Source organism: Electrophorus electricus, chromosome 14, assembly GCF_013358815.1.
Source record: "Electrophorus electricus isolate fEleEle1 chromosome 14, fEleEle1.pri, whole genome shotgun sequence".
In the NCBI taxonomy this organism is placed as follows: Eukaryota; Metazoa; Chordata; class Actinopteri; order Gymnotiformes; family Gymnotidae; genus Electrophorus; species Electrophorus electricus.
Window position 1 is genome coordinate 19,414,403 of NC_049548.1, and position 21,701 is coordinate 19,436,103.

General features: G+C 36.8%; 1 protein-coding gene across 4 annotated transcripts; it reads left to right on the forward strand.

Annotated features, from left to right (window-relative positions):
* The first annotated feature begins 1,069 nt into the window (after nt 1-1,069).
* LOC118242397 lies at nt 1,070-20,151 on the forward strand. Of its 4 annotated transcripts, XR_004776835.1 has the most exons (16): nt 1,070-1,140; nt 2,019-2,094; nt 3,583-3,714; nt 4,276-4,365; nt 5,458-5,526; nt 5,913-5,991; nt 6,282-6,374; nt 7,146-7,843; nt 8,336-8,374; nt 12,547-12,669; nt 12,780-12,872; nt 13,372-13,470; nt 16,913-16,931; nt 17,038-17,095; nt 18,051-18,119; nt 20,140-20,151. XR_004776835.1 is itself a non-coding variant. In XM_035533315.1 (15 exons), the coding sequence occupies exons 6-14, from the start codon at nt 6,215-6,217 to the stop codon at nt 18,114-18,116; spliced, it is 657 nt and encodes a 218-aa protein (XP_035389208.1). In that variant the 5' UTR covers nt 1,070-1,140; nt 2,019-2,094; nt 3,583-3,714; nt 4,276-4,365; nt 5,458-5,526; nt 5,913-6,214; the 3' UTR covers nt 18,117-18,119; nt 20,140-20,151. The 4 variants fall into 4 exon arrangements, 1 of the variants encoding a protein (XP_035389208.1); XR_004776836.1 differs by having other exon boundaries at nt 5,913-6,374; nt 12,780-12,876; XR_004776834.1 differs by having other exon boundaries at nt 5,913-6,374.
* The last annotated feature ends 1,550 nt before the right edge of the window (nt 20,152-21,701 follow it).

The window sequence follows — 21,701 nt, forward strand, 5'->3', positions numbered from 1 at the left end:
AGTGAATCTGCTATGCAATATGAATATGCATTAATTAATTAGGTTTCCATCATTGCCCTCTAGAAGGGGAGAATATGGTAGTCCTTCTATAATCTTGCATGTGAAGTTCTAAAACTAGTTTGACAAGATAACATAACTAACATCATTAGTGAGGAATAATAAGAGTATTAAATTAGCAACTACCGTAATGTGTTTATAACAGTCAATTCTAAGTTAGATCTCAAGCAAACATTGACAGTGGCCAAACATGTACTCTTAACTAAAATGTACAGCAGGTAATCAACGTACATCAGGTCAAGGACGCCATTGCACAAGAAATGTGAATAACGAGGAACAATCACTGGCTACATTCGCTCCAATGTCTCTTCTGGAACTATTGTTGGTCATGTCAGATGTAGCATGTGTTGTCACTCCTTAATGAAGCATACCTTTAGGAATGGTCTTTCCAACAAAAGCATTAACTGATGTACTACACTAGTCTTTTAGAACATGCAAAATTGACTGAAAAATTACCAGTGTGAAATGATTAACACATTAACACATTAATGCTATCGCACAAATGACTAACTCAACATAGCTAACTTTTACATAACTTTTGTAATATTTCACATTGTGTTAGCAAGTTTAATAGATAGAGGATGACCGTCCATCTGCGCTTCATCTGCATGTGTTCCTCACCCTACTGATGAGATTAAAGACTATGCATGAACATTTTAATGAACAGCTCATTACCATCTCCATCAACTCCCATGCTAAAGTGTGTTTAGATGTTTCCTGTGAGGACTCTGACCAGAATGAGTTCTTGCTTCTCACTGATCAATCTGAATTCCTCTGCCACTCACTTCACTTCTTTATCCCTTGCTGTATATTTTGTTAGTTATTTCTTAGCTCACTGCTCTTGGACTATATGTCATTTAGTTTTGGGTTACAGAGACACACACAAAGGCCTGATGTGGTTGTCCACCCAAGATCATTTTGTTGCTGTAACACTCTGTTTTGACTGTGAAGGGCTTATCATTAACATTTAATTATTTGGTTTCTCTGCAGAGTTTCTTGCTGAGGTGGCTAATTGCTCACCTCTGAATCTTTTAAGGATTCTTTCCCTGCTTTGGGTTACTTCCCATTTCAAGACATTTCCAGGTATGTTATATAAAGCAGTCTTTCAGGGAATGATGGAAGTTGATGAATAGATATAAAAAGAAATGCACTTTATCAACTACTCTGTTACTTTTAATACAACTACCCTATCTCTACAATGATTGTCACTTTATTAGCTGCAGGTAGGTCAGTGGTTAAGGTAGTTGACTTGTATTCAAAAGGTTGCTGGTTTAAGCCCCACCACTACCAAGTTGTTACTGCTGGGCCCCTGAGCAAGGCCCTTGACTCTCAAGGGTCATAATTGTAAGCTGCTTTGGATAAAAGTTTCAGGTAAATGTAAATAATTCTCTGTAGTGTAATTTGATACTTGCTGTAGATGTTTGAGTAATTTCTATGATCCTTGTGTGCTCCAAAATTCAAAAACATTTAAATTTGACTGTTTTTAAGAATAATGGAGCCACTACAGTGGTGTGCACAGAAACAACACTAAACACTCAATGAAGCAACTCTGACCAACCAAGTTTTTGAAAGTTAGCTATTGCTGTGTCGTATTATTAGTATTTTAAATCATCATGAATATTATTAGTATTTAAAGCATCTAGATCGCTAAATTGATTGAGCAAATTCTTATCTTTCTCTTCAAGAACACAAAGTTCTAGTGCTGCTTGCCAACAGTTTGTGTATCTATAAATATAAACAGACTAAGCTTATACTTCCATTCTCATAAAAATTATTTATGCAGACTATGTAATTAACGTATGAATCCATGAGCAATGCTTGGGATCCAAGTGCATTAAGTCTACATTAAGACTCAAATGGAAGATCTGGGAATTGTGTCGTATTGAGATGACAGATTTACAGTGAGTCATGTTATGATTTTGCTCATGATGGTTTTAACCTCTGACATTATTCTATTACAGAGAATATCAGAAGATTTATAAAAAAAAACTGCAGTTTCTCAAGGATATGCTTTAATAACTGCAGTCATTTATTCAGGTATGTATGCAAAATACTCTTTACTCAACAATGGGGGGCAATTAAATATTTTGTAACATCTATCAATATCAACTTTCAAAATAATATGAACTGAATGTTCTGAATGCAATGATTTGTCTGACTTATATCTTGTGACCAAAATCTTTGGGCCAAATTATATAATTAAATTTAAACAATTAATTTATTTTGTGCTAAACCACAGCTTGTTATTGGAACTGAACAGTACCTTGCAAAGGTATCCAGTGTCAAACATCCTTTTCAATATTTTCTTACTTCAACTATTACTATAACATAAAATATAACTTTAAGCAGATTAAATTTGGATTTCCTCCACTGATGTACAATGATTCATGTATCATTGCTTTGCAAATTAAAATAGTCAACTCTATAAAACAGAAAATCTAAAATTAAAAATGGTTCACATGCAAAATACACATGCATCAATAACCATCATGACCATTTGGTATTCTTAACTCTTACCAACAGTGAATTGTGCTGTATGTCTTTTGGTTAAAATGCTATTAGCCTCTTACATGCCTGTCTCCCCCATATTGCATGTGCTACCTCGATGTTTTATAGAAATATGTATGAATAGTTGTATATGTAAGCATTTCCCAGACACTGGGTAGATAGTTCCTGTTAACATAAGAGACTCTGTTTAGTCAGTAACTGCTCTACAGTTTAATGCAGGAAGGCTTATATTAGTGACAGAGTGTCTGCAGTTAGGATGGAAAATCTAGGTTTAATCAACAAAGTATTTTACAGCTAACTATTATCATTGACAGACGTGAGATGCATTGTGTTATATGCTTTATACAGACCACAGTTACCCAGTAATCAGCTTTTTTTAAGGCATGTCTTAAACACAGTACAAGCCACGCCACTCTTCATGACAGAACGTACTTGTTAGGAACATAAGGGACCTGGTTACAGTTTGTTAAAACATAGATGTAAAAGTCAGTTGATTCCTGGAACATGGGTTCATAGACAAATGAGATGAAGATTAAACAGAGTAACAGAGTAACCCTAGAGTAACAGAGTAACCCTAGAGTAACAGAGTCACCATAGAGTAACCAGAGTAACCCTAGAGTAACAGAGTCACCCTAGAATAACACAGTAACCCTAGAGTAACAGAGTAACCCTAGAGTAAACAGAGTAACCCTAGAGTAACAGAGTAACCCTAGAGTAACAGAGTAACCCTAGAGTAAACAGAGTAACCCTACCCCCACCACCACTCTCACCTGCACTCCTGCATCACTCCCCCCCACTCCTACCTCTACCCCCATTCCCCCATCAGTAATCAACTGACTTAATCATGTCTTAAACCCTGTGCAAGCCATACCAGTCTTGATGACATGTCAGAAACAAGCTGTTCATTAAAGTATAGAGTGGCTTACACAGTTCAATAAATGCATTAATCTGTTGAGTTTATTCTGCTTCAGCTTTGAGTATATATGATTTAAAAGATGTTGTTTTATTTTGCTCTAGGTTTGGTTGTGCATAACTGGCATAAATATGAAGCCATCCAGAGCACTACTGATAGTGTTGTTATGGTGTTGTCTTGGGCATCCCAGCTCTTTTTTCTGCTTCTGCTGTTCCTCTTGAGCTTCCATCATAAAGGTGTTTTGTTTACTTTATTTTTACAAAATAATGGAAATAATAGAGATCAGATATAGGAGCAATGTAGGGCTAAAGTATATAGGAAGTACAAGAGGACCAAAAGATGAAATGTCATTAATATGATAAAAAGATGACCATTTATTGTCATAAAGTATTATATAACTTTGAGCAGCATTTCCAAACATAGTGTCCAAAAAGGTTTTTGGTTGTCCTCTAATCAGTTCACTATGTAGCAAACACTGTATAGTGAATAGTGAATGAGTTAATGAGTGAACCATTCCAGCTATGGATAAACACAACGTATGGATGCTCAGTTTACACAGAGAAAAGCCTAGAATGGAAATAAATGACAGCTTATACATTCATCAGCCACTTTAACAGAAACACCTTACCATGTAGAGTTACAGTAGAGATGCTTACCAGAAACACATCACCAAGTAGACTCACTGTTGTTATTCATCAGAGACACTTTACCTTGCAGAGTCACATAGTAGGTGGGTGCTTATTCTGATCCTTCTGTTGCTCTGCAGTATAAAATATGTATTTTTTGTTGTTTTATAGGATCCCCGAACAACATATATACCTGTATATGCATAAACAATTTATTTAGGATATTCATGATTATGACTTGGTATTCTTTGAAAAGTATAGGTAAGTTATCATTTCGTATACTTACTGTTGTGCATTGAGCCAAGCTTAATTGCAATATATACAACCATATTATTTTCAACCATTGTATACAGAAATATTCTCTGTGGCAAACACTTCACTTAAAATAATCTGAAAATTCAGAATACATTTTCCTACTTATATATCTGACTGCATTTGGCTGTAGCCTATTAGTTTATGTATTAGCTACTGAAGTTACTATTTATTGTTGTACCAGAATATGAATGTCTGAAGGGAATTGGGGGAATATTATGAAAGAATATGAATATTTAATATAAGTAAATAAATAAATTATTAAAATGAGAATTCATTAATAATTTAATTATTAATGGATGTGAACTTCTTGAGCATAATGTTCTCTTTAACTTAAATAATTAATTTAGTAATTTAAAACATTTAAAACATTTAATAATAATAAATAATTGAAGTTATTGAAAAGAAATTTAATTAAATGAAATAATAATTTAATATAATGAAAAATGTTTGCACACACACAGAAGACGATCCAATCAGACAGGTAAGGTAAGTGTGGTCGTGTCAGTCCGGCATCGAAACAGTGTAGCATCTGGGAGGTGTCCAAGGGTCAGGCAGGAGATGAGATCTAGAAAGCAGGCAGGAGTCGATAACCGGGAAGACACACAGGATAAGGAAACGCTTGGTACACCACATAAGTAAAGCAATACTTCGTGACGTGTACACGGGGAGGAGAAGCTTATAAAGGGGGTGGTAATGAGGGGAATGGGAATCAGGTGTGTGCTAGAATCCAGGTGAGTCAGATTGGAGGTGAGTGCCAGTGGGTGTGGCTATGCAAGGCTGAGGGCTGTTCCTGGGGTTCGTAACAATGATCATTTAATTTTTTTTTTTTTTGTGTGTATTTATTTATATTAAAGCCACCAAAATCCCTCCATACAAAGTTAGGACATGCTGTTCATATCGGGTCAGGACAAATACCTTATGAATCAAGAAAAAGGACACTAGCTTTATAATAGTATTGCATAAAGCAACCTGGCTTTTTGACAATAGTAAAAACAATAAATAACAAAAGCATGATTCTCTTATTTTTCTTATTTTCAGCCAATATTGTCCTGGGATTTATTTTGTTGCTGCCTCTATGCTGGTTATGTTTTCAGCAGGGGGTTCCATGTGAGTACATCTATTAATAGTTTGTGTATTCTGAATAGTATAATCAATTTGCCAAGTGTAAATGCAAGTTTATTCTCAAGGAACTTTTAGATGATTCATACCTATCAGGCAATATGTGGGAAATGTAAATGTAGACAGAAAGTACATGGAGACACACCAACAAAATGACAACAGACACAAAGCCATGTGGTGGATCTCAGCATGTGGGTGAAGGGGTAGACCAGGGGAGCATGTCAGTTAGAGGGCCAAATCCAGATGTTCTATGCCAACAAATATAAATGTTTGCTTCTTTTTTCTTTTTTTCTTCTACCATGGCAGCTTGTAAAACTATAAATTAAATCATGAAAATTGTCATTATAAATTAACAATAAATTAAAATGTGACAGGCTACAAGAGGTGATCATGACAGGCTACAAGAGGTGATCACTTGAGGCAGCACCTATGATGCTTCACAGAAAAGAAGAGGTGATCCACTACCGTAGGATCTGCCATTAAGAATGTTGGTGCTATCAAACCTTTTCCCCTCTTGTTGTGGACATAAGGGAATATTTTTTTCCTTATTTCAGGCAACGAAGGCAAATCCTTAATGCCATTTTAATTTAATCTCAATTTTACCAGGGACTTCACGTTTGCTTGGCGATCAGTTTCAGATTTATAGGCCATTCTCCATTCAAAAGCCTGGTCTTCTATGACTGGACATAAACAAAACTTTGCAATTTGTGCCAAAACCTTCTATAGCATTTTGTCTTTTGCAGTTTTGCTCTGGATATCAGTTCTGTGTATCTTGGAGTTCCTAAGTACAGTAATATCAGTCTATCTTCATAATGAATTATTGGAAGGTGATAAAGGTAGATATAAATCCTGTTTCATTTCTTTTGAATGTTGGAGAATGTGATGCTTTTGTATTGGATGATCCTAACATCTCACTTTCCTACACCAGCAGCCACATGTTGACTCTTTAATCAGGGTATTAAAGATAATTCCACATGGATGATCAAAGAGTTCTTAACCCTAAATAAAAAATAAAAAATAAAAAAAACAAAACAAAACAAAAAAAAAACATTTGTAGGAATATTGATGAGTGAGCATGATTAATTTATATATTCGGTGTATAACATATTAGGTATTTATAAAATTATAGAGATGTTTGACAATTCATATTTATTAAAAATTTCTAACATTCTTCATAGAAGAAACAGGTAAAGTAATAATTTACAATAATTTGAGAATTTAGCCTGATAACGTTCCCTCTCACATTGTTTCTGGTCATTCAGGACAAAAGCACTGCTATCTGCTTCTGAGACATATGCAAATGCTCATTACATATAAATGCTTATGAAAATTTTCATTATATATAAATGCATATGAAAATGCTACATGCATTACTTTGGTTATAACCAATAAACATTTTTAAAATGCACATAGCATGTGACTGTATGACATTTTAGTATATCTTAAGTTCATAAGGATCATCCAGTACAAATTTAGTAATGACTTTTTCAAATATTTTTTCCAAGCAATATTTTCCTTTTAATTTTTTTGTAGTTACATATTTCAGATCATTCTATTTTAATGATTAAATATATTTAATCTTAATCGAATATTTTTCCTCTTTACAGAACGTGTGGCATTGACCTGTGCTACTAAGTATCTCCACATTTTGTCTTTGACTGCATGCTTTAAATATCTTGATCATTTACGTGGTACAGTATTAGTTATTTTGATCATGTTCACATATTTTTCAGTAATTATGCAGCTATATTTACACATGAATGCCTGAAATTCTGAGTTAATCTGTATATTCAAGTGGTAGATTTGTTTTGTAATTGTCACGGTGCCATCCCCCTGCAGGTACATGCTAGCATGCAGTGGTGGTTGAGCATGGGACATTTGTTTATGTTTTGGTTTCACTTCTTCTTGTCTTTGTTTTAAACATGTCTTACTCAGGTGGTGTGTGTTCTGCCTCATCGTGCACACCACCTAGGGGTTGTTATGTCATAATAAAAGGAAAGAAAGACACTGAGTTAATTAGTTCATAACTTTCAACTCTTTTATTTGGCTCATGGCCTGTGTATTTGAATCTGTCATTCATAGACACATTAGTATTTTCCCCTAGATGATTTATGGGCTAATATTCATTTTCCATATTTTAACTTTACCTCTGATGCTTATGTTTCCCAGGATATTCATTTGTTGTGAAATTGCACATTTTATTCACTCCCATGAGCTCCACTATTAATTTAACTCTTTTTCCTTCACACATCTCGCTTTAACACAGAATCGAATTCTATCAACACCAGGACTTGGCTAGTATGGGGTAAGTATAAATGCCCTCTGTTGAGGGCATAAAAGCCCCCTACCTCTGGAGTTGGATATGTACCCCAGTACATCTTTTTGTGGAATGGTACATTTCATTCGCATTTAATTTCTCATTCATAGGATCTAATTCTAATTATGATGAGACACAGCGAATGCACAGACTCCCTCTGTTTTGAAGGTTAAATAAATTACCAGCAGAAATAGAATTTAAAAAAAATTCAGAATAAAAATTTCAGAATAAAACACTGTTCTACATTGATTAATAACTGCATTATTTTAACTCTTTGTACATTAATCTACAGTGAACCTCTTTGGAATGTTATATTGTGTCTGGAAATGTTCCTAATTAGCTTTTATTTAAAATATAGAACAAAGCGAGTGCCAAGGAATGTGAGAAATCAATGGGTTAAAGTTTATTTTCACATGTCCTGCTTTTTTGCATGCATAATTAAATCTAATGCACAATGCTTTATGCTTCACTCCAACACAGGATCTAATTCTAATGACACTGAGACAGAACAATCACCAGGTAAGTACTACTGCAAATATTTCAAAGGGAAATAAATGTGTGTGTGTGTGTGTGTGTGTGTGTGTGTGTGTGTGTGTGTGTGTGTGTATTCCTTTACAAAATCTTAAATACCCAAGAAGATGGTGCTAAAAGTATATATTTACTTGCTTAAACAAAATGTGGCACCATGTAAAATTCTTCCAAGTTTATTCTTTCAACTTTGACGACTTAAAAATGTATTTATTTTTAAAAATCTTTTCTCTTGTTTTTTCTCCTGATTTTAAGTTCTGTTCTCATTCTGTTCGTGGACAAGATGCGGGTCTTCATTGTGTTTTAGTGTGTTTGATGTTTTCATGTTCTTTACAAATCAAAAGTGCACTGTGTTACAGGCAGTAAAGTCTGGATACAACACCTACTTGTAGTTTCCACTGAAAAGAAACAATATAAAAATGTCTTACTTTTTAGTAGGATTTATTTATACATTATATATTGTTCAGTTCCAGATTACACATTCTCTGCTTGCTCTCCAATTCACCATTAACTTGCTCTTTAACTACCTTTATCTGTTTTTACTTCATTAAAAACTTTATTTCATTAGAAGCTTATCCTAGTCTGTGTTCCCGGGACTGCTAATATTGATATTTTGGAGAGCATATACATATTTCCCAACTCCAAGCTGTATAAACTTGAATGCTTTTTGGATTTAAACATATCAGATGATGTGTATTTGTGTAATGAGGGAGGATGTGACATAAGGAGATCAGCACCCTATATCAAGGTGTGCAAAATTATTAGGCAGCTTCTTTTCCTTGGGCCAAAGGGGTCAATAGAGGGATGCAGCACTCTTAAAATTGCTAAGATATTGGGGTATAATCACAGAACCATCAAACGTTTGTTGCAAATAATCAACAGAGTCACAAAAAATGTGTTGAGGAAAAAAAGACACAAATTAACTGCCAAAGATTTGTGAAAAATCAAACATGAAGCATCCAGGAACCCATTATCCTCCAGTGCTGTCATATTCCTAAACTGTGACCTACAAGGTGTGGACATGGCCAAGGTAAGGAAGGCTGAAACCTGACCACCACTGAAAAAGACACATAAGGTAAAACATCAAGACTTGGCCAACAAATATCTGAATACAGATTTTTCAAAGGCTTTATGGACTGATGAGATGAGAATGACTCTTGACGGGCCAGATGGATGGGCCCATGGCTGGATCAGTAACGGGCACAGAGCTCCACATCGAGTCAGAGACAGAGAAAGGTGGAGGTGGGGGTACTACTATGGCCTGATATTATTAAAGCTAGTTGGACCTTTTTGGGTTGAGGATGGACTCAAAATCAATTCCCAAACCTATTGCCAAACCTATTAGAAGACACTTTCTTCAAGCAGTGGTACAGGGAAAAGTCTGCACCTTTCAAGAAGACCACGATTTTTATGCAGGACAATGCTCCATCGCGTGCATCGAAGTACTCCACTGCATGGCTAGTCAGTAATGGCCTTAAAGATGAAAGAATAATGACATGGCCCTTACCTTACCTAAACCCTAATGAGAATTTGTGGGCTCTTCTTAAATGGGAGATTTACAGTGAAGGAAAATAGTACAGCTCTCTAAACAGTTGCTGGGAGGCTATGGTTGCCGCTGCACAAAAAGTTGATCGTCAACAGATTGACCGACTCAATGGGAGGCTTATGAAAAGAAAAGAAAGGTGGCTATATGGGTCACTGATTTTTTTTTTAATGTCAGAAATGTTTATTTGTAAATTTTGAGCTGTTTGTTTATTATTCTAACTTTAACAGATGAAAAGCGACAAGTGAGATGGGAAAATGTCAGTTTTTCATTTAGTTGCATAATAATTCTGCACAATAATAGTTGCCCAATAATTATGCACACATAGATATTCTTCTAAGAAAGCCAAAACCTCACGTAAATATTCAGATTTGAGGTTTATTAACATTGTGTGTCATAATTTGTGTGTCAGTCTGTGTGACCAATAAACAATCAGGAAATCATTAACTATTAACCCTTAAAGTCAGAAACATTTCCTTCCTCGCTGATTTGAGATCTAGTTAGCTAGCGAAAATGTTGTGCAAAAAGATAACTGCTGCTGAAGTTTAGAGCCTTAGGGGTTTGATTACTTTGTTGAAGAAGAATATGAAAATTACAGAGATCAATGGCTAAATTAATGTTATTTTACAATGTTATAATACAATAGTCATGACTTTTGTTTGTCACAATTTACAGTCCTTTAGTAAATATTTACTTTGTTTTTTTTGTGTGAAAGTAAACTGGTGATGAATGCATATGTTTTTCGCCATATTAAATACGGTTCTGTGCAGTTGAGACTTTTTTGTTTTTTGCAATTTTTTGGTTATAGTTGTTTTAATGCACATTTTTTCTTGCACACATGAAGCTTGACATATTGATACTCCATGAAGCTATATATATATATATATATATATATATATATATATATATATATATATATATATATATATATATATATATTGTTCAGTCACATTTTAGGCCCTCTAAGATTTTGCGAAATTAGAGTGACAGACACTTTTACTCAGTAAACAATTGTACAAATGGTGATTTTAGACATTTATTACACATTGCTATATGTTGTGGGCAATGCTGTCTTCCAGGATTCCATGCCAGAATTCCTTGACTCACTCTTTTGCTGGTGGTTCTATGAGGACTTCTTCTGACATTTGAGCTCCTGGTAGTATTTCTTAGCATCCTCACCAAAGAACTTGTTTTATCAGAACTGCTCTCTTCTCATTGTGGACCTCCTCAGTCGCTGAGTCGTGGCCTGAAGCTTCACTTTTATTTCTTGGTAGAGATGAGCGAAATCTAAAAAATGCAATGCAAATGCTCTGCATTTTTGCTCAGTGAAATATGAGCTTGGCCTGGGCGTGTACTTGTTTGCTTTTGACTCGTTTCTTCAGTTCACTAAGGATGGTCTTTCAGATGCTTATTGATTTTGTTCCGGTTCTTTCTGTTCCAAGTTGATTAATCTCTGGGTTCATGTCATGATTTTTAGTCTCTGGCATTAACAGTAGCTGTTGCTTACATCAGCTTTTTGACTTGGTGACGTGAGGTTAACTTTGTCATTCTTGGATATCAAAGAGGGCCTGATATATATATTTCTCTATGCACCCCTGTTTTCTTTTTCCTCAGTTTGGACAGAGCACTCTCAACTATTTCAGTGTGAGTTATAATGTGTATGACTATGTATGTGACAAATAAACCAAACTTGAACTTGAACTTGAACATGAACTTGAACTTGAACTTGATTCACAGCTGCTATTTGCTCACAAATTGCCTTTGTAAGGCATGGTTTGTTAAGCTAATGGTTTGTTATGGCTAATGAGACGGTATCATGCAGCTTGCTGATTGTTCTTGGTCTGATTTCGGGTCTTGAGTCACCTTCCGAGGGGACTGCAATGGTAATTACAGATGCTGTTTCTGACATTCTCTAGCATAACTATGGTTTCAGGTGTGGGACACTGTCATTGGACATCAGCAGCTGGAGCTTCTTTTTATTGATCCATCTCCTTGTGGTAAACAAACTTGTTCTCAACAGCATAGTAGTACTCCTACATAGCCCACTTTAGTCTTGTTGATTTACTAGCCATATGGTGGACTTTGCCTGTGTAGATGATGCCATAAAATAGAGATCATCTTGAGATTGAGGCTTGATTAGGTAACTACATGAGGACCAGGACAATCAATAGCTGATTTTTCTACTACAGCTTGTTCAGCAGTCACTGGAGTACGTGACCCTTGTTTACCTATGCAATGTGGCATGGGTTTATTCTTGTTTGTGTATTCATTGTTGGATGCAGTTTAACGTCATGCCCAAGATATTTATTATTATTGTTGTTGCTGTTATTGTTATGTTATATTGTTATTTTTATATGTTATTGTTATATTGTTCTTATATGATTGTTTTACCTGTAAAGGAACACTTATTGGCATGTAATTTCATGGGTGCCTACAACCTTTGCAGAGTAATGTTATATCGTGTATGATAATCATTTATACACACACACACACACACACACACACACACGCACCTTATAGTGTGACCTTATAAATGACCTTATAGTGTGTCCATTATAGTGTTTTCATTATAGTGGTTCAAAGTGCATTAAATCAAATCTTATTTATTTGTTTCTACAAGGTTTCAGAAATATGCTGCTCTGTCTGTAACAATAGCCTGATGGTCAGATCAGGACTGATCAGGAGACATCAGGAGACATCCAACTTCAGCAGTTTCACTATTGAGCTCCAAACTAAACCTCATGTGTGTGTTTAACCCATTGATTGTGTGATTAACTGAACTATTTTAGCAAGTCAGTGTTTTCTTCAGAAAATTAGATCTTAATAATTTTTTTCTTTTGCATGATATTACAGGGCAATTATATACAATTGTATACATGCTTGGGGCAGTCGGGCTCATTTGTGTGAACTCCATCTCATTAATAGCAGAACTGATCCTGAAAACACGTGAGTGAGCTCTGCATTTTAAATTGTTTCCTTTACTAATTAGTATAATTGTGTGTATGTATAAATGGCACTTTTATGTAACCTATGAAAATTAAACAAAATGTTGCTTTACTCTTTGAATTACAGTTCATAACTGTTAAGTGTTGATTTGTAATCTTATACATGTATTATATTTTAGTATTATTTTTCTTCTTCTTCTTCTTCTTCATTATTATTATTATTATTATTATTATTATTATTATTATTATTATTATTATTGTTATGCAGACATATACTTTCTTATATTATAGCAAATTGCAGCTTCACATTAATAGATCAGAATACCTTTGGTATGTTTCAGTCTGTTCATGTATCAGTCTGTTCATAGCAGCATTTCCATGAAGATATGATCATATTTTTACATAATTGTGTTTTATCGGTTGAAGAGTGCATGTTCTACAATCACAAAATCTTCTTTAAAGAAAGTCCTAGTGATCGCCGTTTCTCTTTCAATCATTAGGAAATGGTGAACGCACACTGACGGATCTGAGAGTGATTCTTCTGCCATCTGAATGTGTCTTTGCCATATGCTGTCTTGCTTTAGCAATATCTGCATTCTGTAAGTATAATATATAAACATGACCCAATCTGAGTGCTGACATACACAATGAGCTATAGCATCAGCTGAGAAACTAAGCTGCTTTGGACTGAAGTAAAGAAAGGGTTCAACCAAAATCACAATACTGATTATGAACATTTTTGTTACTTTTTCTTGCATATTAAATAGTCAATCATTCACAGGTAAAGAAAATGTATTAACACTAAGATGCATTAAATTAAATCCATGGCCATATCTTAAGCTTCTTACTTCCAGGGAACCTGATTACATGACGGCATTCTAATGTACACATAGATTGACATAGATTGACTACTTTTTTGGCCATCCTTTTTGTTAAAAATTCACTGGTTATAGCCAAAGTATAGTGCAAATAAGATTTCATTAAAAAATACGTAGATATATGTTGTGATTTAAAATCCTGACTGCCTCTACAGTGGTGTAATCCACGGAGCTAGCCAGCCAGAGGTTTGATGCCTTGACCAGGGCATCTGCAGTGTGGTCCCTTACGCAAGTTCCTTATTGCTGTCCGCCTACCTCAATAACAATGAGAGATGAGCATAAGAGAGTCATACTGGCTCGGATGCCACCCAGGTCGACAAGGTCTGTGTCAGATGTTGGGGGAACAGGGCAATCTGATAAAAAGTGGGTTACTGGAATCAATACAAGGCACTCATGAACAAGAGTGGAGAACAGAGGACTGTTGGAATGCTACTCTACAAGTGAGCTGAGTGCGACAGGGAATATGCAGAGAATGTGTAACTTTGGATGCTTCAAAACATCTAGACTAACACCGAAACAACTACTAACTCAGTGTTCTAACATCTAAAAGCAGCAACTGCTGTCACAACTAGAAATTGACAAGGTACAACACAAATGCTATGGCAAGGTGGAGCCAGGTTAGAGGAGAAATGATATCATCATCATCTACACACACCAGTTTTGGGAACCAAGAGCCAATGAACCTATGCACTAAGCTCAACACCTCCTGCTGACCTGAACTGCTTACCTGAGATCAAGGCTAACCTTGACATCGGTCATAGCAGACTACCAAGACCAAGAAGGCTCCTAAAAGGCTGTTGGAAGATGTGAATGCAGCACTACAGACAACCACTACTGTGACCATCACTGAGACCAACCAACTGATATATGCTACAGTATCAGTGATACTTAGAGGCCAAGATAAAGGCAACACAGAAAGTCAGCCAGATATCATAAATGCAGAAAGGTGTGATAAATGTAACTGAGAAGTGCAACAATCTGTCCATACCTGAGGCCTTGGAGATTAACAGATTAACGGATCATGAAGAGATACAAAGAGAAGTAGAAGCCATGAGAATAAACAGGATATTCTCCGATGGGCCATCCAAAGTGCCCTCTTGGTGGCAGTGTAACAGCATGAGAACAGACCCCCCAAAGCTGGAGACTAAACAATACTGGAATGGCATAAAGGAGAAGGAGGTATCACACAACATTGTCCAGAGGTTATCGAACCCGAGAGCTGACCACAGCAACCTCCCTGAACAGGATCCACTAAGCATCACACTAGCAGACATCCAGGCAGGGTCTCAAGTATGAAGAACTGGACAGGTCCAAGACATGGTCCATGCCTACTGGCTGAAGAAGCTGACTGCTCTTCATATACACCTGGCAACACAAATAAATCAGATGCTAATGGATATAACCCACCCTGAACGGCCAGATAGTCCTGATCCTGAAGGACCCCCAGAAAAGGGCAGTTCCCTTTAGGCCTAATCACCACTCGCTACTTCCACCACTCCCTGATGTCCCCTCCCATAGCCCACCACACCTCCACCCAAGCCAACTGCTTCTCTGTTGCCCTTAATGGCTATTATAAATATAAAAATAGAAATCAATTTTGATTTTGATTTGATTGAGTTGCATCCAATAACCTGCCTCAACAAGATGAAAGCTCCTGTCTGGAATCATTGTGGCTTAGATGAGTAGACACATGGCTTAAATACATGAGCAGGGCCCAAAAAGGCACTGGCAAGAACACCAGAGGAGCTAAGCCTCAGCTACTGCTGGATAAAACAGTCACTCGAGACTGTAAGACCAACTTGTGCGTCACCTGGATTCACTATATGAAAGCCTATGATTCAGTCAATCCTGGAATGCTTGAGGCTGTATAACATCAACAGGACTCTAAGAGCTTTTATTAGAACTCAGTTGAGCTGTGTAAGATGTCCCTAGGGGCCAACTTCAGGCCAATAGAATGAGTCACCATTGAGTACAGGATTTACCAAGGAGATGCCCTGTCCTGATACTCTTCACAATACACAAAGGGTTTCACACCAAATCCAGCACTGAGACTGTGCATATATGGAATTCTATAACCAAGTGGCAGGCATAGTATACAGAAACATCTGTGCTGAGTACAGATTGGATGTACCAAGGTCTAAGTGGGATACACCCACAGAAGCAGTGGAGAATGACCATGCCAAGATCCTGTAGGATATCTAGATAGAGACTGACAAAATGGTAATGACCAACTGGACATAGTAGTGAGGGACAAACAGTAGAAGAGGGCCATACTGATAGATGTAACAAGCCCAAGTGATAGCAACATCAGGAACATCATGAAAAGATGCCAAGGGATGCCAAGGGATGAAACAAGAGCTAGAGATGTTGAAAGTTGGAAGTTGAAAGTGACATTGGTTCCTGTGATTATCAGAGCAATAAGGGGCTGTGACCCCCAAAGTGGAAGAATGGCTCCAGCAGATCCCATGAACAATATTCAAGAGCTCCAGAAGAGTGCTGTCCTTGGAACAGCTAAAATACTACACAGGATCCTCAAGCTCACAGACCTTTGGTAGAGGACCCACACTTGAAGCAAAAAGACCACCCAGGGGAGGGCAAGTGGGGAATTTGTTTTATATATGTTTCATAAGAATTCATTTATACTTGTAACACCTGCCAGGACCTGTTTCCCAGAAAGACAGAACAAGAAGCTATATTAACAAGAATCAAAGTAATTAAGAACAGGTGTGATTAGAATTCTGGGGACTGGTGGGTTCCTATTTACTTTGATTCTGATTGCCTCTTGTTCTATCTTCCATTTATGAAATCTTATTTTTACTATTACTTTTATCATTCGTTTCCTCATTATGAACTGATGCTTTATTATTATGTTTTCTGCCTTTTTTCCTGTCATATTTTGGATTGCTCTATTTAACTTGTTTCCCTGCCTTACTCTGTCTGTTGGTAATGTCTTTGGATTCTGCTGCAATTTGCCCATAAATTCGACTCCCCGTCTTACCTGCTACACAATCTAACAAAACTACTGTAAACCTAGTCATAGTTCAAATTATACCGAACTGTGGAATAGGCCTTCATGTGCATATGCTGATCAATTTACTGTTATGTGTACCCAGAATGTCTAAATGCCACTTAATCTAAATTTGTTACTCTTTGTGTCACACAGGGAGGAAGGAAAAAGAAAGGTAAGTTTACATTGTTGAAACATTGTTGAAGATTATATCAAGATTTGTTTGTTATTAATGTAAATATTTGCCTTTATTTACTACTTCTTTATGGTGTCACTATTAGATTAAAAAACCACATAAACTACTGGCGTCATTTGTGCAGACGTACACAGACATCAAGGGTAAGTACGTCACTATAGAATATTAAAGGAGCAGTAAACCCAATTTTATATATACTATTGATGCAAAATTAGAATGCATATAGACCCCCAAACTGATAGGGCATACTTGCAGAAGGCACAGAATGTGATTGGCTGGATTGAGCAGGATTGCTAGAAAACCCCATTTGAAACTCAATTTTATTTGTGTTGCTGTAGAATAAATAAATTGTGTGTATATATATATATATAGATAGATAGATAGATAGATAGATATTTAGAATTGTAGTAAAGTACTACTGAGTACCTCTACATCCCTTACTATAGTGCACTGCGGTTATACTCTAATCATCTTTGAATACATATATATATATATATATATATATATATATATATATATATATATATATATATATATATATATATATATATATATATATAGTGTGTGTGTGTGTGTGTGTGTGTGTGTGTGTGTGTGTGTGGTCTACCAGATGCCTTGAAGGTTGAGTGCACTGTTGAGTGCACCCTAGTAGACCAGTGTAGTAGCATCACACATCGCACAGAAAGAAGCACCACCTACCTACATAAAGTCTCGATTATTAACCAGAACAGTAAACCCAGAACATGTGCCATGTGAACATTATCAGTGAAATTAAAGATAAATGATAATGCATACCAGCAGCACTTAGAATCCCTCTTCTAACATATGGGTACTAAAACAACGTTATTTATACTTCCTCATGCACCACTAGAGGGTTTGCAGTCACTGCTCTACATAGTTAAATTTCATGAAATTCAAATAGGTAGTTGTTTTCTTTATGATATATATATATATATTTTTTTACTGTCATATATATTCAAAAGGATGTAATTTTATTTCTGCCAGAAAATGCTACTCAGTTTCCTTTTATTACATGTAACTTCAAATGGCAATAATACAAATAATACCATCGAAATTTCATGTTTCCCTTAAACACAGGACCCACCAGTAGAAAACCATGAATTGGAGAATCCTGCTGTTCCTGCTTCTCAGCAGAGGTCATAGGAGGTGAGATGTAGTCCACATTAACCCTATTCATAACTCCTAACCCCAAGAAAGCGTATGTATAAAGCTGACAAAATATTCGTGCATATAAATGAATCAGCATATACAGGTAAATATAAATACATGTGTAAGGCAGGTATACATGAATCAGCGTATTCATATAAATACTGTATCAATAAATGTGTAAAGCAGGTATAAATGAATCAGCGTATACATGTGAATATAAATAAATGTGTAATGCTGGTACAAATTGTAAGGGTTGGTGCCAGGCTGAGGCCCCCTCCGGCCACCAGAGGGAGGCCTCAAGTCACGCACACCACTAATCAGGCTTAACACCCAACAGCTGGGCTAGACCTTATATAAGCCCAGTGACCCAAATATTCAGTGCTGGGTCTTTGCCAAAGTTCTGAGCCCTTGTGCTACACCTCACTTCTTGTCTTTGAAGTTGTTTTTGCTTTTACACATCCCCTTCCCTCTCCAGTTTTCCCCCTTGTGCTTCACCTTACTTCTGTGCTGCGAGGGTGTCCGTGTTTTTACACGTCTCCTCCAATTTCGAGTCTGTCTCTCTTCTGAGGCTTCCCTTAGTTCCTCCCTGTTTTCTGGTTTTGTTTGGGAAGTTTTAGTTTGGTTTTCCTCAGTTCATCAGGGTTGCCATTTCTTCCCGTGGCATCCTTTGTTCTCCCTTTTTCCACGCTCGCTGTGGTGTTTAGTTTTTTCCTTTTGTTTTACCTGATCCAAGATCTAACTGTTCACCCAGTAGGCAGTTGGTGTCATCACCCAGCTGACCTGGGTTCAAGCCCACACAAATAAATCAGCATATATAAATATTGAATGAATATGAATAAAACATGTTTTAAAAAATGAATATGAATATTGTGGTCCTGTAGCTGGTACCTGATACATCACCAAGGTCATGGGTTTCATTCCCAGTGAGCACACATGCAATCTTAATGACAGAAGAGGAAGGTGTGAAGTCATTGGGACACAGCTACCCGCCATTGACAGTCTGTGATATCTGACTGTAAAGTGTCCTTGAGTTTGAGAAAGGAACTGAATAAATGTAACTTAATAATAATAATAATCAGCACTGTGTATAGCATCACTTGGGACCCCTCCCACCCAAGCGACACTCTGTATAACCTCCTACAGATACAGGAGTATCAGTTCCAGAACACTTGGCTCAGGAACAGTTTCTTCCCATCATTGAACTCTCTTGAGCTCCTCACTACACCTATAGACTCCATTTTGAATAATTATACTTCAGATAATATCAGATCTCACAGCACAGCAATGTTCTGTCCTTATACTGAACATATCCACCATGGCAGAGTACAACAATCAGTGTTGAGAGTTTAATTTAACGAACTATGGTCGGTTAAATCAGTATTTTCTCACCCTTGTGTAACTTCAGGCCAATCACACTTCATCCTACTTTTGTCATTTTCACATCAAAAGCCCCCTTTCAGCTACATCCCAGAGGAGAACGACTTCCTCTTGCGAGGCTCTCGCCTCGTCAGGATGCATCCTCCTATCAACTCGGAGATTTAGTCTGTCCCTTTTCACTTCTGGCTTGTTACTGAGGGGTCTGGAACTGAATTTCTGTAATGCTGTTTTGTGACAATGTCTATTGTAAAAGTATTAGACAAATAACTACTGAAATGAATTAAACTGAATTTGCTTAATCCAAGTTTGCATCATGAATGTACAAGGTGTTCAGTGTTTGTGAACCATCTGTGATCTGTGTGGGGGTCCTAGAATATTCCACAAACTTGAGTTGAATTACTGTTGTTGACAAAGGAATATTAGCCAAATTAACACAATGGAAAACACAATAAGAATATCTGAACCAAGTGAAATGTATTCAATGTAGAACAGTTTTTTGTTGTTGTTGGTTTTTTTTTTGTTTTTTTTTTCAATGATGCAAACTGTGGAAGGGTTTGTATTTGTACACTCTATGGTTTCTTCATTAGCATCAATGTATTATACACATCCACACTCATACAGTCCATCTTGTGTTTTACAGGTCATGCCCACTATAGCTGAAGCTGACAGCAGTGTAGCCTGCTGTGTTTCTCCTGCTCCTCTGTATAACTACACAGAAATCTCCTGGCTCACAGACAACTATCTAGCGCGTTTGCGTCTATAACTGTATATGTGTTATAATTGTTATGGTATAAGCATTAATAATGTCATTGTACTTCATTTCATGTTCCTGTTTGTTGAGAAATTGAATTTTTTTTCAGTATGTTAAAACTGCCCACACTAACTAGTCAGGTCATATGCTTTTGACCAGTATGGGAGAAAATGCAAAAGTTTCTAATGCAAATGTTGCAGTGCAGTCTGTTGCTCCTCTCAAACTGGGACCACAAATGCAGAAAAAAAACAACTTGTGTTATTTTCCTTTAAGGAGAGCTCAGAAGTTGATTTAAGCCAGGTAACTACAATCCAATTTGATATTTCAGATATAATGTGAAATTGTGTAACTAGCAAAAATTATTATTAATAAAACAGATTAAAGTGCTGAGACTCCAGTGCATTTACAAGATGCACTGGTTGTTCCTACAAATTGGCAAGTGAGTGATTGTTATTATTTGCTAATCAGAGCCACTTATGGCTCTTGCATTTGTTCTGACTACTGGTTACAGCAACACTATGGCACAAGGGAAAATATGTCAGTCCGAGTATCTCCTAGACTGCAGCATGCTCAGTGGATCTCGGGGATCTGTCAAAATTGGGCTTGTTTGCCAGCTGCCTTCAGATGCCACCTGGTTCTGTGATCAGGGGGCAGCAAAGACAGTGGGGTGTGCTTTTGTGCAGATGGTAGATCCAACACTCCTCAACACCAGCACCTGCTGATCTGAACCAGATTTCACAAAATGTCCCCAGCCGGCCCCCACCATACCCGAGTCAAGGTGGGGGTCTCACTTTACAGAAAGCAGTTGAAGCCAGCCATTCATCAAAAGTTAAGGGGGCACAGGGTGGACAAAAGACATTTCAGCACCTTCAACCTTCTCTTTGGGTTCCTCTTCCCTACCCCGGCTATGAGTTCTTGTATTGGGTTTCGGGTAATGGCATCAGACAGTTATGACATGAGGAGACATTTTTGGTCTCCACATAAACCTGGCTCTCTGCAAACACCAGCCAACTTACATTGGTGCGTTTTTGTCTGAAACAGATCAGCCTCTTTCAAACTAATACTAAGACGGCTGGGAATTTGGGTTTTGAAAAGTTATTAAGATGAACTTCATTTCATACAAGCGAAAGCTTGAGATGAACTCTCTAGGGCAAGCTGACTAGCAGTGGCTATTACTTACCAACACTGCAAAGAGGTGCCATAGAACCTATGAGTTTAACTATGGCTTGAGTGTCTTGACTGTACACATGTTAATATTATAGTGGAGCCTGGTCAGTTTGTCCTTTCTGTGTGTGAGAGACCTACACTTCAGAGACCTACAATTCACATCATCAGGTCTGATTACAGCCAGCGCTGAGGTAGGTGCTTTGCATAAGGCATGTTAACTTTATTACATTAGAATGCTACTCAAGTTCATGCTTAATTAGAGCATAACATGAGAACAAGAACAA

Bases quoted from the DNA above. Each gene is read 5' to 3' on its own strand.
- LOC118242397 (XM_035533315.1), top strand. From the start codon at position 6,215: ATGACTGGACATAAACAAAACTTTGCAATTTGTGCCAAAACCTTCTAT. The intron at 12,873-13,371 runs GTGAGTGAGCTC...TTCAATCATTAG, and splicing joins AGAACTGATCCTGAAAACAC to GAAATGGTGAACGCACACTG. The intron at 17,096-18,050 runs GTAAGTACGTCA...CCTTAAACACAG, and splicing joins GACGTACACAGACATCAAGG to GACCCACCAGTAGAAAACCA.